This window comes from Pelodiscus sinensis, chromosome Z (assembly GCF_052426305.1).
Source record: "Pelodiscus sinensis isolate ZL-2025 chromosome Z, ASM5242630v1, whole genome shotgun sequence".
NCBI lineage: Eukaryota > Metazoa > Chordata > Testudines > Trionychidae > Pelodiscus > Pelodiscus sinensis.
The window spans coordinates 29826336-29845034 of record NC_143085.1 but is presented as its reverse complement, the minus strand read 5'-3'; the positions used below and the strand labels follow the sequence as shown (position 1 = coordinate 29845034).

Below are 18699 nucleotides of genomic sequence, written 5' to 3'. Positions count from 1 at the left end.
GAGAACGGAGAAGGAGGTACAGTAGTAATTTGCTTGGGAGCTGCCGCTGCTTGGGCAAAGGAAAGGATGCTGCCTGGGCGGAGCGAGAGGGTATGGCAGCAGCTGCTGGCTGTGAATGGCTGCCTGGGAGCTGGGAGGAGAAGAATCTCTCGCCTGTGAGTGGATGCAGCCAGCCACAGTAGTAGCCCAGCCCGCCCGCTAGGGGCGCCCTTGTGCACCCTGCCGGGGCTCTCACCAGAACGTCAGGCTGCGGGAGCCGAACGTTCCCCCCGAGCGATCGCTGCTTCCCCCGGCCGCCCAGCGGGCTCCCTCCCCAGCGGTAGCATGAACACCATCAAGAACGTGCCGGCCCGGGTGCTGAGCCGCCGGACCGGGCACAGCCTGGAGGCGGAGCGGGAGCAATTTGACAAGACTCAGGCAAGGAGGGGATCGCGGCAAGGGCACTTGGGGAGGGGGTAGGTGTGCGGCGGCGGCGAGAGAAGCGCATCCACCTTGCCCAGCTGGGGGCATGGGTGCGGGGGCAGTGGGTGGTCAGCGCGATGCTAGCCTAGCGGGGGAGCCGCGGGGATAGGGCGGAGCACGCAGCTGGCCGGTGAGGGATGCGGGTTTAGAGCAGCATCTGTAGGTCGGCGAGCGGGGGGCTGGGTGGACGCTGTTCTCTGATCTGGTTTCCCCGCGCTAATTCGTTTCCAGCTTGGGGAAGCCGCTGGGTAGGTAACCAGGCAGCAGCGACTAGCAAACACACTGGAGCACTCACTGAAGGTGGAGACGGGTCTGTGCTGTAGAGCGAGGGGCTAGAGCCTGTTCACGTCAAGGAACACGGCAGCGAGGGGTGTATTTTGTTACAGGAAGTCAATACGTAGAGGGCTTGTATCCCCTGGCTGGTGCTTGGCTCTGTCAGAGAAAAGGGGTGTTTGTGAGGTCTCCGCAGCTGGCCAGGCCAGGCCTGGGCTCTTCAAAGCTCGAGGGACTTGCGGTCCCTGGCTCACGCATTTTCTCTCTGGTTTGGCAATCTGTGATCTTGAATTGTCGTGCCTACAAGTCAGTAGGATCAAGGGGGAAAAATAAGTAAACTCATTAGGGTGTTAAATGTCCCCTGTCGACTGCATCGATACGGTTGACACTTCCTGTAGTGCTGCTACCTGTAACAAATAAGGAAACGTTGCTGAAAGTGTGGCCTGGCTAAACTACAGAACACCTTAAACAGGTCATCCAGTGGCCCTGCAGCTGCCATCTCAGCTCTTTCCTTTTAGGGATTAAAGGGTGTAGTATGTGTTTGGGTGGGTGTCAGGAAGCAGGCTTGCAAAAGATCAGACCTGACTGGTTTTGTACAGATAAAACTTAATCAGTTTTGCTACATTTCCTTCGTTTCCTCTTCCTATAAGATTTTTTTTAAAGAAACTTGTTGCAATGACTGTAATCTTTCTAGTTGTCCTAGTATATCCAGTTTGACATAGTGATGGATGCCTGATACAGGAGCAAACCTGTTTTTCTTTCCATTAGCAAAACAGGTCCAGTATTATCTAGGAATCTGTGAGGTGAAAAGTTTTATATGTAATTGACTGTTTGATAATGTTAAGTGTGCACATTAAAATATATATACATACACACACCCTTGTTTAGATATCTGTGATAGGGATTATTTTTAACATGCTTCAGTATATGGGTTTCTCTGAAAACAAACTTTACTGTTTTTTGTTTTTTTTATCAAGTGCAAAAATTGGCTTTTCCATGTGCTGTATATACCATTTTAATTAGGTATAGAAATGTCTTCAGGTCTTGAGTTTTAGTTGTGCAGTAACATATGATATAAATAATCTTTGAAATAACCTAAAATACAGCTATTTCAAGAGATCTAATAATACAAGATTTGTGGGTGGGTTGTTATTATTTATTAACAATAATAATAATAATAATAATAATTGGAGTTTAATTCCTTTCTTAGCTGAAAGTATGTTAAATGTTTTAGGATGCATATGCACTTAACTATCTATATATTCCATGTGAAAATATTGGTGTGAAGCTCAAAAGAAGAATAATATATTGTGAGTTTTCTGTAATTTAATAATTTTAAAGAGATTTTTTTCTGCTTATATAGCTGTAATGTCTAATTCAGGCATTTGCTAATATAAGAGAATAAATAGGTTATCTACTAATCAAAATTCAGTATCTTGGCCAAATCACAAATATCAAATTATAAGCAAAGATAAAATAGATTCTCTGTTAAACTGAAACAAACATTTGGAACAGATATTGTAGAATAAAACTTTTCAGGATATATTTTAACACTTAAAATTTTTAGAAAATTTTGAGGTTTGTATAGAAGTGTTTATGATTCTGCAAACATTTACACATAATGATAATGTTCTCTTTTTAGGTATGTTTATATATGTTTTATATATCTTATATAAAAGCAAAACATGTATTTGCTTATAAATACTGTACAGACTCTGGGTGCTGCTACAAAGAATCTCCTTTTCTGTTCATGTTGATAAAGCAGTTTGTAATAAGTAGACTTCATTGTGTGTATTTTGAAAGGCTGACTGGAGAGGATACTGCACCTGCTAATAGCTTTATTAATGAAGTCTGATTTCATTTACTGTGTAGGGCACATTGATGATGAGGCAGCCATATTTCCATGACTATTGTATGCATGCATTAGATCACTTCCTCAAATATCAAGTGAACTTAAATTCAAACAATAGTCATGTAAAATACCAGCATTAATTGACATCATATAGTTTTTCTATCCTCCTTGCCTCTCCTGCAGCAAAATTGAATCATCACTTCTAATTTGACCCACAGAATTGTCAAGTCTTGTCTACCTAGTCATGCAGGTCCAATGTCTGTGTATTTGGTTGTTCTTAGCATGGGAGGAGGGGCAATGAATAAATTACATAATGTGCCTACAGCATGGTAAAAATAAGTTGTACGTTGTCAGTTCATTGATATACCAGATGCACAATTGCTAAAGGCACTGATTGTATCATTTTTCTTCACTTTTTGTACCCATGAGTAAAATATGCCCTCAGGGTTTGACTTTTTTTTTCAAAGCCCCTGTAGATCTCACTGGTTTCACATGGGTGCACCCCACTTCCAGAACATCAGGCCCCTACTTCTTTAATTGCCAGAGACTGATGCTACCTATGCCTTTTTTAAATAATAAGCCCTTAGGAAAAGATTTTTTTCCACAGTGTTATCTTCTGTGTAAATGCCATAAATATTGGCAAATTACTAAATAGAAAGTTTTATAACTCCAGACTGATGGGTGTGAGGGATACAGTGGAATACAGTGATGCTGCTGAAGGTTAAAGAAACAGCAGCAACAAAGAATGCTGAATATGTACTCTACCAACAAGGAGTGCGGGTCAGATAAACATGCTCCAAGCTGTTTTTTGCTGTCCTTCAAATGACTTAAGTCTTGAAATGATAACCTTATTTAAAACAGAGGTAGTAAAATCTTTGTGTTCTGGTTCCACATTATCTGCTGTAGATCATGGGCTATTCTTGTGCTTAGACTACAAAAATGCAGGCCTGTTTCACTTATAACCCTTGTATAAGATGGACTTTGGCACTGAATAGTGAAGAACATAAAGTTGCCAATAGCCAAATGGATCAAAGTGCAATAAAAGTGATTCACTCCACGTGCCAGAACAAATTCAGGGAAGAGAAAGAGAAGAATAGAAATAAACATGTTTGACTGTCTTTTAAAAGGACAAGGCATAGTGAACAGCAGCATTGTGAATGAAAGGTATAGTTGCTCATGAAAATTTTTTCTATAATAATATGGGCCACTCTATGAGGGAAAAGTGAGATCTTCTAGAATGGGTATCACTGAACAAGTCCTTCATCTCCAGTTGCTACTGCTATCCCATACTGCATACAGACTAATATCTTGTGACAATTCTAATGTTTTTAGTGCATGAACATTTTCCTTTCTGCTGCTTGTTCACCTGCTATAAGAATTCTCATCTTCTCATGACAGAAGCAACTGATCATTTTCTTCTTAGAATAATACAAGGGGCATCTCTACGGTCTACTGTCAAAAGGCTGTGGGGGACCAAGTCTTTAACTCAACCTGCTAATTTAAACATGTAGTCAGTTCACCTGTCGCATAGCTGTGGCCCCAGGTGTATTTTCTCTCTGCAAAGTAAAGGAATCTCACTGCATGTTGCCTAGCCCCTCTGGCTAACTAATATGCTCACATTACAGTAATAAGAGCCATGCATAAGTACCCAGGTTAGCTAGAACAAAGACTGAATGAAATCAAACCTAGCGTATTTTCTTGTAAACACCAGCGAACAATAGGAAAATTTGCTGACTTTACTGCTTCTTTGTTATGTTCTACCTTTCAGTTTGTCCAGCTGTGCCCCAGGCTGGACTAGGAAAGGCAGTAGCTGATTAATGCCTTCCTGATGTGCATTCTGTAACATAACTGGCATTTACTGAGGAAACTGAGGCTATCTCTTTGGGACAACTAAACTTACAGTTCAGGGTCCCCTTTGGACAAGTCAGTATAGAAATCTGGCAGGCTCTTTAGAGAGGCAATTTGGGTAAGCTAATACAGGCCCGTACTCAGGGTGTGTATGTGTGGGGAGCAAAGGATGCAAATGCACCCCCCCCCCCCGTGATTCCCCCCCAAGTTGCCCGAGTCTCCCTCCCCCATCGGCTGGCTGGCTGGCTGGCTGGGGGAAGGCGGGGGCTGATTTCCCTGCCCTCCCACAGGAGCAAGGCCAGGGGCGGGGTTGGGCTGCCACCAGCCCCTCCCACAGCTTGGGCCATGCTGCTGCAGCTGTGGCCTGGCCAGACAGGAGCTAATTCTGCCCCAGACCTCCTGGGCAGCCAGGGAAGCAGGCTGATGGTATGCTTTGTGATCCACTAGTTGAATGCTTGAGCTTGAGGTCTTGGTCACCCCAGATACAGGATATAATTGGGCTATTTTGGGATACTGGAAGTCTGCTGAAATAGCTACCCTGCATCTTAACAAGGCACCCGTTATTTCAAAATATTTTTTTGAAATAATGGGCGTGCTGTTTTGACATCTCTGTAATCCTTTTTCCACAAGGATTAAGGGTTGTCTTGAAATAGGGCGTTATCTTATTGAATATCTTATTTCGACTTTAGGGTGCTGTGTAGGTGCACCCTAACGGATGAAACGTATATGTTAGCTTTCCATAGCAGTTTAGTTTTGAAATAGCTGAACATAGGCAATTTCATTGCAGCTGGTCTGATTCTTTGTATTAATATTATTCTAATTTAAATTATCATTTATTTTTTAAACAGTTTTTAGGCACAGGTGGACTATAACTGGAAAATAAGGGACCATCTTAAATTTAAATGAAAATTATTGCAAAATAAATCCCTTTATTAAAAAATGGTCCCTTTATATTCCAGTTGTGCCAGTTTTTATTCAAAACAGATTTAAATATTGCTATGGGGAGATAAAAGCAGCAGGAAATGTATGTTTAAAAAAAATTGCAGTCCACATTAACAAAAAAATCACCCTCCCCACAGAAATTCCTGTGTATGGGCCTATGATATAATTTTTGGACCCACTTCTGTTTGCGAGAGAGCACAAGCTTGTCGCTGTCCTGGGACCAACGCAGCTACAATAGAGCTGCAAGCCAAGTTCTTCCTGTGCTATCTGCTATTGTTATACAGGAAATCCCCGGGTTACGTACAAGATAGGGACTGTAGGTTTGTTCTTAAGTTGAATTTGTATGTAAGTCGGAACTGGCGTCTAGATTCAGCCGCTGCTGAAACTGACCACCAGTTCTGACTTACATACAGAATCAACTTAAGAACCCCAAGCGTCCCCAAGTCAGCTGCTGCTGAAACTGATCAGCAGCTGATTCTAGGAAGCCCGGGGCAGAGCAACTCTGCCTCGGGCTTCCTGTAGTCAGCGCTGGTCAGTTTCAGCAGCGGCTAAATCAGGACGCCTGGGGCAGAGCAGCTGGGGTGCTGCTGGGTTGCTCCAGTAGCGCCACTCCTCGGCACTACTGGACCAACCCAGCAGCACCCCATCTGCTCTGCCCCAGGCGTCCTGATTCAGCCGCTGCTGAAACTGACCAGCAGCGGCTGAATCAGGACCAGAGCAGGTGGGGTGCTGCTGGGTTGGACCAGTAGTGCCCAGAGCGGCGCTGCGGGACCAACCGGCAGCACCCTAGCTGCTCTGCCACAGGCGTCCGGAGAAAAGCCTAGTCTGCTGGGGGGGGGGAGGCGTACTAGCTGTGCCCCCCCACCACCTCAGCAGACCAGGAAGACACAGGCGGCGGACCGAGACGCACCGCGGTCCCGCCGCCTGGGTCCTCCGCGGCTTTGCTCCCAGTCTCCCTGGTCTGCTGGAGACCAGCAGACCAGGGAGACAGGGAGCAAAGCCTCTGAGGACGCCGGCAGCGGGACAGCCACGGGGCGTCTGGGCTGTCCCGCTGCCGGCTTCCCCCGCAGCTTTGCAAAGCCTCGGGGAAGCCGGCAGCGGAGCAGCCCAGGCGTGCCTGGTCTGCAGACCAGGGAGACGCAGAGAAAGCCCCAGAGTACACGGGCAGCAGGACCGTGAGGTCCCGCAGTCCGTGTACTCTGTGGCAGCCCCGTTCGTATCTGCCTGTAATAAGGAAGACTGCCTGTAATAAGTTATATTTTTATACCTCTCTGAAAGGAGACTAGAGAAATATTTCCTCTCTCTACTTCTTTGCTTTGCTTTGTGTATTTGATATCAGTTTGGGTGGAATTCCAGTCACAGATTTGGCATAGCCTTATGTGGTTCTTTCACACAGCCACAGGAAGGAGAGAGATTTTTTTTTTTAATTGCAAAATATAATTGCACATCCATCATTGGCAAGAAGTTAATGTCCAAAACTAGTTTAACTCATTTGTTTTATATTAGGAATATTCATATTGATATCTTTTTAAGTTACATCTTGATCGTGCACTCATTTATTTGTCCAGGGCCAAATTACATAATGTCTCAGCAAATCAGATCGTTTTGTTTAAATTAAATAAAACTATATCTCAAGAACTTTCACTTTCAAAAGCCTCATATGCAAGTGCAACGTGTCATTAGTAGAGCTGTGCAAATAACTAGGGTTTGGTGAGAGAGGGTGTTCTGAAAAAAAACCAAACTTTTTAGCTCAACCAAAAAACATTTTTAAGGTAAATTGAAAAGAAACAATTTTTGTTTCATGTGTACCACTTGAAACTAAGTGTTTTGCTGAGCTTTTAAAATTGTTTTTAAATAAAATGGAAAGAAACTTGAAATAAGTCGTTTTTCATCAGAAAATAGTTTTTTTCTTAAATTTTTAATTAAATTTTCTTGAATTCGTAAAATATCAACCAAACTCTGCATTTATCATCTAAAAAAAGTTTTAGATGAAAATTTTCACCCAGCTCTCATCATTATTGCTGCAAACGCTACAGATAGAAGTGAGAGGTAATACTATAGTTACAGGTGCACCTTTAAATGTTTCTGTCCTACAAATTACTGTGGGAATGTTTCTGGAATGGGTGATTGAATCAGTTAAATACATTTTGGACCGACTAATAATGATATGAAACAGATCTCTCTTCATTATAACATCTAGCCACCTTTTATGTAACACTGATTCCAATGACCGAGTTGTTGTACATTTAAATATAAATATCTATACACATTATATATATGTACACACACACACACACATCAACTTAAAAAAACCCTTCAGAGTAGTCATAAATTAGTGATGGGCATTTTTAATTTAATTAGAGCAGCCCTTTGGTCAATGCAAACACACTCAGGACGTGTCTACACTAGGTGGAAGATCGACACTGCTGCAGTTGATCTTTCAAGGAGCAGGAGTACTGTCATTGAGAGGGGTCCCGTCTGAACACAATTTAGCGGGTCTACTATAGACCCGCTAAATTGAACTCGGAGGGTGCCCCTGTAAGCACCAATACTCCTGCTCTTCATGAGGAGCACAAGAAGTCAATGGGAGCATTTGCTCTACTGATGTGTGGATGGTGCAGAAACAGGAAGCAAGATATGTTGACTTCAGCTATATAATTTACATAGCAGTAGTTGTGCATCTTTCTTCAACCTTCCAGTACAGTGTAGACCAGGCCTAAGTATCAACATAGAGGTCCAATGGATACCACTGCAGAATAAGTCCTATTCTCTGATGTATCCCATCTTTGTGTATGGTGATTTCTTTGCTGAATGGTTGGTTAGGGTGATCTGTTTTACTTCACTGAAGAATATTGTTGTAAGAGTTGACACTTCAGCTGAGAGACTGAAATTAAAACTGTCCTATCAAAGAATTCATACTAAGATTTCCTGCTCTGTGGCTTTACAAGTAGTTTCTATTTCCAAATAAAGCATCCCTCACTTGGAATATTTCCCTTCCTACAGCCACCTTTATGCATCAAACAGACTTCCTCATCCACTCAGCCCAGTGGAGGCAGATGCCCAGAGGGAGATGACACCTCTTAAGAGGAAGTGATGCTTGTTGACAAGAAGTCACAAGGAGGCCTGACTTGTACATTCCATTCCCAACCAAAAATTGCTGTTGAGCAAAGCCGGGCAATGCTTGCCTTATGACTACCTCTGAATAAGCTTGACCTTTTCCTGAGCCACTTCCTTTAGGATAGTGTCAATGCGCTGAGTGAAAGAGGAAGCCTGCTCAGAAGCAGGAAGTCTTCTCCTGAGAGTATGGTGCACCATATCAAATGAGGAACATATGTCAGTTGTCCTTTGGAGCCTGGAGTACAGTAGGGATGTAATAGTGTAGTCGATTAACTGATAAGCAAAATATTATAGGTTAATGCTACAGACTACATGCATTTTCCTCTCCCCCTTTCCAGAAGTAGCAGTGCAGAGCAACAAGCAGCCAGCCAGTCCATGAGGGGAGCTGGGTTTTAAACTGGCTTCCCTCGCAGACCAGCTCCTGCCTGGCACACTGTGCTGCTGCCACTAATACAGAGGCAACAGTGCAGAGTGGCTGGGGGCTCCTTGGGAGTGAAGCCAGACTGCACTGGCGCCGGCCCCACTCCTGGGGACTATAGAATAGTCGACTAACCAATAAGAATTCATGAAGTTAATCGACTATTCAATTAACTGGTATTTAACATCCCTAGAGTACAGTGGTATTCAAAAAATGGTTGCTGGCCAGTACCTTTTCATGGCAATAACCCCCATCTAACTGTCTAGGACTACTGTTGGAATACAGGATCGGTGAGCTTTTAAAATTCTTACTGTGTGTTCCTGCTTCCATTTGGGTATTGCAGCCTGATCATGAGGGGCTTGGAACTCTTAACTCCTGTTCTCAAAGATAGTGGGCATTGAGGGCCATCCACTCATTGTAGATTGAGAGATGCGCACACATCCAACGCTGGAGCACCCTTTGAAACTTAGAGCCAAATTGTGTCCCAACTTGAAAATTGTTTGAGAGTTACTGCAGTAGAGTTTCTGATCACCGGTACTAGTTTCACATTCTCCTCTTCTCCCCCCACTCCCCCACACATGCATTCAACTCCAGCTTATCTTTTCCCATGTTGATCATTTATAAAAGGTGAATTAGGGATGTAAAATCCCAGTTAATCAGTTAACCAATTAAACTTTAGGTTTTATTGGTTAAGCAATTAAGCAGGAGGTGGAGGAACTATCAATGGTCTGGCTTCTCCTCCTGGCCCCTCCTGTGCTTGGGGCTGCTACTGCCTCCAACCCCCCTGCATGGGTTACCCATTCACATCCCTAGTGTGACTCCTAATTTTTGTGCTACTTATTTGATGAGTGTGTGTATATAACATTTGCATTTAAATGATTTAAGCGTGATTTAATAGGAACACAGGTCTTAAATTTCGTTTCTCCCACTCTCTCTCAACTCTACATTTTGGGGATGAATTTACCCAGAGAGCATCCCTGTAAAATACTGTCTGGTCTAGAGGTGTTAATGCGTCAATGAGAGAGAGATGGGCATAGAACTCAGGGATTGTGTTCCCTGTAAGCTGAATGCTTAGGTGGCCACCCTCAAGAGATTCAGATGCCATCCACCTGATTAACAGCCTGTGTTTCTACTCGTGGTACACATCTGCACGCCCCTTGGTGAACATAACACAATTTATTCAGCACATGGATGGGAAAAAAATTAGAGGGAACATTGTGAAGTGTAGTAGGGAATGAAATGCTGGTGGCTTTTGCTTTCCTTAAGCATTCAGAAATAAACATCTCTGCCAGAAGATTCAAAGATCAAATGAACTAGGCAGATGCCCAGAACACAATGTGTATTTCCTCTGGGTATCACCTTCATATAGCCTTTGGTTTGTTTAAAAGATGGGGCTCTTAATAGGCTACTTATAGTTTCTTGTTTCTAACAGCTGCTGGGGATTAGGCCAGTTTGACAAGATGTGGGCCAATTACTGTAAAAGCCTTACAGTGCACTGTTCTGCTACCAAAAATAGATGGCAAGGGTGGCCTTTCAGAGAGCATTAAGCAGTATCATGCAGTAGACTAGATTCCCTCTGCATGATGGGGAAGGAGGTGGTACTTTAGCATCATTGCTTCTTGCAAAACAGTGGAAAGAACAGAGGGCAGAACATCTGGTAGTAATTAATGTGGCCTGAAAAGAAAGGGTGACTGAAACACCTGTCTCCATCAATTGGAGATTTAGTCACTGTATTTGGTACATAAGGGTTTTGAGTAAGAGACTAGTCCAGCTTGATGGGGTGAGAATCTGACCTCATAGTCCATTCATAACACACCAAAAGTCTTGATCCAGGAACTAAATGTAGGTAGGTCTGGCTTCAGCAAACTGAAGTGCAGGTTAAAGCTCAAGAAAGACACTGAAATGGACTTGGCTCTTTCTCCCTAACACCATTTCAACCCTCTTAGCCCTGCTAGAAAATCTGCCATCTAGGTATTTCTCAAAGTGCTTTATAAAGACTAAAGAATGAAACCTGTCTGAAGCCAGTCTTAGTCTCCCCATTTCTCAGCTGGAGGTACTGAGGTGATCTCTTGTCCAGTGGTGCACAGAAAATTTGTGGTAAGTTAGCAATAGAACCTGGGATTTTGACTCCCAGTGTTGTGCTTTCACTAAGAACCTTCTTTCAAACATTACTTGATATTTAGTTGTGTCCAAAGTCACTAGAGACTCCTCCCCTTCCCCATCTTCTCTGGAGGATTGTTATTTTGTTGCTCACTGTACTGTGAGTACACCAGATAAGAGCCATTGCTGCCTCTGTTGCATCTTAGATATGTCTGGAATAGATGAGCCAATTTTCCTACCTTCTGTTCCATATGGCTAGAGTTACTGAAAGGAGAAGGTATGGAATTAGAGTAGGTGGGTGAGATGAAACAACCCCCAATACTCTGAATTCTATTAAATATCATTTCCTGCCTGAGCTACAAACAAATCCCACTTTGCTTGCTGAACATCTTATTCTGTCGGACTTAGTGGCTTCTCTTTGGGCCATTCTATCCAAGCACCATTCCCACTAGCTCAGCGCAGGAAGATGTTTCTGTTAAATGAGCAACAGTGAAATAGTTAATTGTATTCACATTTAAATTCTGTCCATTGAGCTCTGGTGCTAACCCACACAGGTGAATGGGAGGCAGTTTATTACATTCAGAGCTATTGGGAGGTTAAAAGTCTAAATTCAGAGGAAACAAATGGGGTCACTGTGCTTATCTCCTGGTATAGGCTCAGTCAGAGAAATGCCAGAATGGATACCTACTGTCTGCTCTCTTGTATAGTCACTTAAGCATTTTTTAAAAATTGCATCAAGGGATCCCATAAAGGGTTGAGCAATCAGAATCTGAACACTTAGTTTCCCCATGACATTCGTTTTGTAGGAAGATCAGTCTTAGACTTGCCAGCCCTTATCACAGTTCTCAGGAAAAGTGAAGGGTGAGTCTTGGACGGGATGATTGTGGTGGAATCGTTAGTTTGAAGCATTCAAACTGACCTGTTTCAAAGATATCCTCCAAACCCTGTGAAGTCTGACTTTCCCAAGGCAGCTCAATGAAATGGAAATTAAACATTGACAAAGGGATTGGCAGGGCATCCAGAGTTGATGGTTTACTGGTCAGTGGAGAACTGAGACTGAAGGGACAAAAGGATGCTTCTTGGCTGAGCATGAGCAACAACTAAATGCAGAATCTGAGCTCTACATAGGCAGGTGAATTTGGAGGGGCAGATCCACAGCAAGGATAAGTCAGACAATGAGTGACATTTAAATTTAATAATCCTAATTCCTAGATTTATATGACAGGCTTCTGCCATAGGTCCCAAAGCATTTCACAAAGGGGGTCAAATAATCCCTGTTTTACAAATAGGGAAACTGAGGCACCAAGATGAAGTGTCTTGTCCAAGGTCCTTAGCAGGCTGATAGCAGAGCTGGGAGGAGAATCCAACTCTGAGTCCTAGTGCAATACTTTGTCCACTAGGCAATACTGCCTCTTTCTACCAGCAGAGGGTTGGGTCCTTCATTTTTAATGATTTTGTCTCCAGCCCATTTGAATAATGAATAATATTTCTTCTCTTGCTCTAATGCACCTTAATAATTGATTCAGGGCTTTGTAATATGGCTGAGTGGAAATTAAATGTAACACATGGACATTAGGGATATCAAATCCTATTTTAAAAGTTAGCTGGTTAAACATTAAGTTAACTGGGACCCACAATGGGCCGGGCTGGGTTGGAGCAGCTCCCCACTTGCAGTGCAGGGGGTGCGCCATGGGCCAATCTGGCCAAGCTAGGACAAGCCCATTGTGTTGCAGGCTGGGAGCTGCTCCAGCCCAGCTTGGCGACAGTTAATTGCTTACCTGGTAAGAGTATGCTTACTAAGTAAACCATTAACTGGTTAACCCTTTACATCCCTAATGGACATTAGATTAATACTGGCATTATACATCTGTACATAACTTCAGGTTCTCCCTCTGCGTCAGTTTTTGTGAATTTTATGTGCAAAATAAATTTTTTTTAAAAACCAACCCTGCCACCCTACCACTCCATAGATTAGTGGAAAAGTTCAGGGAATTAGTAATAAGATACAGTCTCTCATCTCAGGTCACTGGGCTGAAGCCCAGATCAGTTCAGTACTGTCTGAAGCTCTCTCTAGTCTGACACCTTTTTAGGGAGTTGCCTCAAGAAGATTTGCATGTTTATGTTCCCAAGAGTCAGATGTTCACATGCAGTCACAGAGATCAAAGGCAGAATGGATTTTTGGAAGCTGAACTCCACTTCTTCCTACTGTGGTATCTCCCCAGCCTAAATGGTGCATGGTGACAGTGGCATGCTGCTACCACTGTTCTGTTGTCAGTGTGGCAGCATAACATAAGAACTAGGGGTCACCAAATGAAATTAAAAGGTAGCAGGTTTAAAGCAAACAAAAAGACGTTTTTCTTCACACAGCGCACAGTGAACCTGCGGAACTCCTTGCCAAAGGATGTTGTGAACACCAGGACTTCAACAGAGTTCAGAAAAGAATTAGATACATTCATGGAGGATAGGCTCATCAATTATTAGCTAGAATGTGTAGGAATGGTGTCCCCAGCCTCTGTTTGTCAGGGGCTGGAAATGGGTGACAGGAGAGGGATCATATGATGATCACCTGTTTGTTTGTTTTTCTTCACTCCCTCTGGGGCACCTGACACTGGACACTGTTGGAAGACAGGATATTGGACTAGATGGACTTTTGGTCTGATCCAGTATGGCTGTTCTTTGTTCGTATCACAAACAATTCAGTTATCTTCAACTTTTAAATCAAAATCTATGTAGCACTTCTAAGCAGGGAACTGATGCCTTCATAAATGTGAGGTCTCTAGTAATATGTCAAAACGAGAGTATGGATTGACTCCTCAAAATGCCAGATTTGATCCTGTTCCACCCATATCTCTGGACTAAGGAACCTGATGAACCAGGGATAAATGCCTAAATTAACTCCAGTTAGTACCCAGCTTGGCAAATATCTCTTTCCATTACAGTCTGGCTAAGACTGAGCCCATATATCTGCAAGTACAAGCTGCTAGTGTTGCTACAGCTATACCTGTGTCCTAGCTCAAGGAGGATTCTCCAGCCAGCTTTCCTCAGAGCTTGTCTACAACTGCTAATGACCAAGATAACTAGCTATTCTGAAACGACTCATGGGTTCTGCTAACTCTAGAATAAGAGTCATAGAATCGTAGAATACTAGGACTGGAAGGGACCTTGGGAGGTAATCGAGTCCAGTCCCCTGCCCTCAAGGCAGGACCAAATACTGTCTAGGCCGTCCCTGGTAGACACTTATCTTAACTACTCTTAAATATCTCCAGAGATGGGGATTCCACAACCTCCCTGGGCAATTTATTCCAGTGTTTGACTACTCTGACAGTTAGAAACTTTTTCCTACTGTCCAACCTAAACCTCCCTTGCTGCAGTTTAAGCCCATTGCTTCTTGTTCTATCCTCAGAGGCCAAGATGAACAAGTTTTCTCCCTCCTCCTTATGACACCCTTTTAGATACCTGAAAACAGCTATCATGTCCCCCCTCAATCTTCTCTTTCCTAAATTAAACAAACTCAATTCCTTCAGCCTTCCCTCATAGGTCATGTTCTCTAGACCTTTAATCCTTCTCGTTGCTCTTCTCTGGACCCTCTCCAATTTCTCCACATCTTTCTTGAAATGCGGTGCCCAGAACTGAACACAATACTCCAACTGAGTCCTAACCAGTGCAGAGTAAAGTGGAAGAATGACTTCTCGTGTATTGCTCACAGCACCCTGTTAATGCATCCCAGAATCATGTTTGCTTCTTTTGCAACAGCATCACACTGTTGACTCTCATTCAGCTTGTGGTCCACTATGACCCCTAGATCCCTTTCTGCCATACTCCATCCCAGACAGTCACTTCTCATTCTGTATGTATGAAATTTATTGTTCCTTCCTAAATGGAGCACTTTGCATTTGTTTTTATTAAACTTCATCCTATTTACCTCAGGCCATTTCTCCAGTTTGTCCAGGTCATTTTGAATTATGACCCTATTCTCCAGATTAGTCGCAACCCCTCCCAGCTTGGTATCATGTGCAAACTTAATAAGCGTACTTTCTATGCCAATATCTAAATCATTGATGAAGATATTGAACAGAGCCGGTCCCAAAACAGACCCCTGCGGAACCTCACTTGTTATGCCTTTCCAGCAGGATTGTGAACTATTAATAACTACTCTCTGAGTACGGTTATCCAGCCAGTTATGCACCCACCTTATAGTAGCCCCATCTAAGTTGTATTTACCTAGTTTATTGATAAGAATATCATGTGAGACCGTATCAAACGCCTTGCTAGGGAGTAGCTAGCAGAATGCAGAGTCACAGGCATTCAGCACCTTCTAGGGAGCTAATTACTCCAGAATAACTATTTCAGTAAACTTTCAACTATAGAAAGTTCCTTCATGCCCAGGCTTGGAGGTCTCACTGCCCTTTGTGGTGCTTTTCCCAGACTGGCTGCTGAATTGCCCTAAATACCAATCTTCAGTCCCTGCTGCAGCATAGAGTAAAGCAGGAAGATAGACCAGGAGTCATACTGGAACAGCCCTTGGCTCTGGAGCCATTCACATGTTTCTCTGACTTAGTGATTGGAGACAGGGTGACACTCTATCAATAGTGCATGAAATGAGCCTCTGTCTCACTGCCTCGTGGTCAGAGCCAATACCTCACATGTTTGTCAGGCCTCCACGACTTCCTGGATAGAGTGGTTGCTGAGGTCTTGCATCAAAGCAGAGAACACAGCTTTCCTGGCTGGAGCCTATAAATAAAGGAATGAGTTCACTGAACTGGGGAAAAAGGAAGTTCCTCTTTGTTCAGCATTTGCCCAATTAGCTCGCAGGTTGATGATGCCTGCCACCCTTAGTGTAAATACAGCAGCTTCATGGTCCATTAGTCATGGAGTTGCAATCCTAGAAGAATGTGGTGTCATCAGTGACAGCTCCTTGTGGCATGGCAGTCTCCTTCTTGCTAGGGAGTAGCTAGCACCGTGGTCCCCAACACGGTGCCCGCGGGCGCCATGGTGCCCGCGGGGGCATTTCTCGGCGCCCGCCAAGTGCTCAGGGCTGGCCTGGCCCCGGGCACGTGGCGCATGCGCGGTGCCGGAGCCGGCCCCGGGCGCGTGGCGCACTGTGAGCGCTGGCCCTGGGGGCGCCGCGGATTCACCCCCCGCGGCGCATGGGGGTGGGAGAGAAAGCACTAGCGCCGGCCCCGGGCGCGCGGCACTTGGGGGAGGGAGGGGGAGAGAGCACCGGCCCCGGGCGCGCGGCACTTGGGGGAGGGAGGGGGAGAGAGCGCCGGCCCCAGACGTGCGGCGCTTGGGGGAGGGAGGGGAGAGCGCCGGCTCCGGAATGCGGCTATGGGGGGGGCCCCGCCCTCCCCCGGGCGCCCGGCGGGTGAACAGCCACGCCCCCTGGCGCCCGGCAACCCCAAACGGTTGGGGACCACTGAGCTAGCAGAATGCAGTAAGCTCCTTTAAAAAAAAAAAAAAAAAAGTATCCATGTCCTTGCTAATTGCCCTGGTCACTATGTACTCCTAGATAGAAATGTAACAGTGTAGCCAATTAACCAATTAACTGATAAGCAAAAGGTTATAGGCTAACAGTATAGACTACACCCATTCCCCTCTCCCCCTGCCAGTAAATTTTTTAGTGGGCTGGCCAGCAGTCCAGCTCAGTCCTGGCTCATGCCTGGTCCGGGACCTACTCCCCATGGCTCTGCATGTACAGTGTATTGGGAGGGAGGCAGCCTGGCTCTGTCTTGAATCACAGGGTCTGGGAACTCAGCCCCCGCCAGACAGGGGCTGCTGCCACCCTGCTTTACTGACTCTCTCAGAGGCAGCAGCACAGGGCTACAGGTAGCTGGTCTGTGAGGGAAGCTGGTTTTTAAACTGGCTCCTCTTACAGACCAGCTCCTGGCTGGTACTCCGCGCTGCTGCCTCTGATACAGCTGAGAGACTAGTCGACTAACCGCTAAGAATTCATGAGGTTATTCGAGTATTCAGTTAACCGATATTTAATATCCCTGCTGCCAGGGCTAAAGGCACCTCTAGTGTGAGCGGAAATACCATCTCGTCACAGAGCCTTTGCACCCAGTTACAGCAGGGCCAAAAGTGGCCCTTGATATGCCAGGGTAGCGCTGCTGTTACACACAAGGGGATCCCTAGACAGAGATTTAGTTACCGGTTAGTAAAAAGATAAGAGCCAATCCCTTTGCTCACTTCCTCAAATCCCTGCTGGTCAGCACAAGAGGGGTCATCCCCAGCACATGCGAAGTGTGTGTTCAATGCCCCTCACCTATGCTAGCTAGAGACTGCTGCACTGCATCCTTCTGGTCCTCGTGACTTGTAAAGTAGCATTTAAACCTCTCTGTTTAGTTTCTTTAAAAAAAAAAAAGTGTGGGTTTAAAACTTGTGAAATTGTTAGCCCTTGTGACCAACGTCCTGCCTGTTACTGTCGTGAGTAGCTCAGAACTATGAGAGCCTACCTCAGGGCAGACTGTCAGAAAACAAGGGCAAACACCCCAAACAGGTGATAGAAATGTAGCCGTGTTAGTCTGGGGTAGTTGAAGCAAAATGCAAGACAATGTAGCAGCTCTATGGCTGCATTTCACCAAACCAGTAACAAACTGCATCACTATTTTGGTCCTATCACAAGTCAGAAAAGCCCCTTAGATTCTCAGCCTGTCTTGCCATCCAGACAAACTGGATTTTGTGATAATGGTCATGTAAACCAAAAATTATATCAGGTTTCTCCCAGTCCCAAGAGATGAGTCACTTGCCCCAAATCAATTGGTACTCCAGCTCTGACACCAAAGACAACATGGACATGCAATTCTATAGAAGACTTAACTCTAGCTTTGCCAGCTAAGAAAAGGAAATGCATTATTGAAAAATTAAAGCAGTAAAAAATATATTCACAGATGAGTTACTGTTTGTAAGGCCAAATGATGGCATTGCCAGTCTCCCAGAAGTCTTTCAAGATACCTGCAGTGTTTCTGGGGATCTCTGCTTTGCATTTGGCACAGTTCTCTATAAAGGTATGTCTACACAGCAGTGTTATTTTGGAATAACTGATGTTATTCCAAAATAACAAAATGTGCATCTACACTACAAGCCTTTATTTTGAAATAATGTCAAGCTGAAGGACTTCTTACTCCCAACTCCTGTAACCCTCCTTTCACAAAAAGTAAGGGAAGACAGAGGAAGAATGTTCTTCCTTTGACTTCCTGCTGTCTACACAGCAGGAATTCAGCTTTTGATGCTATTTCAGTGTAAGCTACAAAGCTGACATAGCTGAAGTTGCGTAGCTTAATTCGACTTCAGCCCTGTTGCGTAGACGCATCCTAACAGTCCAAATAGGAAGACATAAATGATCTTTCCTGGGATCCTTCTTATATCTTCTCACAGGAGACAAGCTGATAGTCTCTCTACTTTCTTGGAATTGTCCTTTGATGACAAGGGGTGAGGAATGCACTTTGGGTACGTCTACACTACATGGCTCCGTCGACGGAGCCATGTAGATTTGTTTATTGGGCAAAGGGAAATGAAGCGGCAACTTAAATAATCGCCACTTCATTTAAATTTACGTGGCTGCCGCGCTGAGCCGACAAACAGCTGATCAGCTGTTTGTCGGCTCAGTGCGCTAGTCTGGACGCTCCCCTGCCGACATCAAAGCCCTTTGTCGGCAGCCCCGGTAAACCTCATCCCATGAGGAATA

The 18699-nt window shown here is 44.5% G+C and overlaps 1 protein-coding gene across 2 annotated transcripts in view; it reads left to right on the top strand.

The window, feature by feature from the left end:
* Positions 1 to 174: 174 nt before the first annotated feature.
* HIP1R (huntingtin interacting protein 1 related) overlaps positions 175 to 18699 on the top strand; it is a 102452-nt gene continuing 83927 nt past the window's right edge. For both annotated transcript variants that reach the window (XM_075898582.2, XM_075898581.2), the window contains exon 1: positions 175 to 417. In XM_075898582.2, the coding sequence (XP_075754697.2) occupies positions 325 to 417 (93 nt within the window). In that variant the 5' untranslated portion in view covers positions 175 to 324. The remainder of the gene's footprint in view (positions 418 to 18699) is intronic.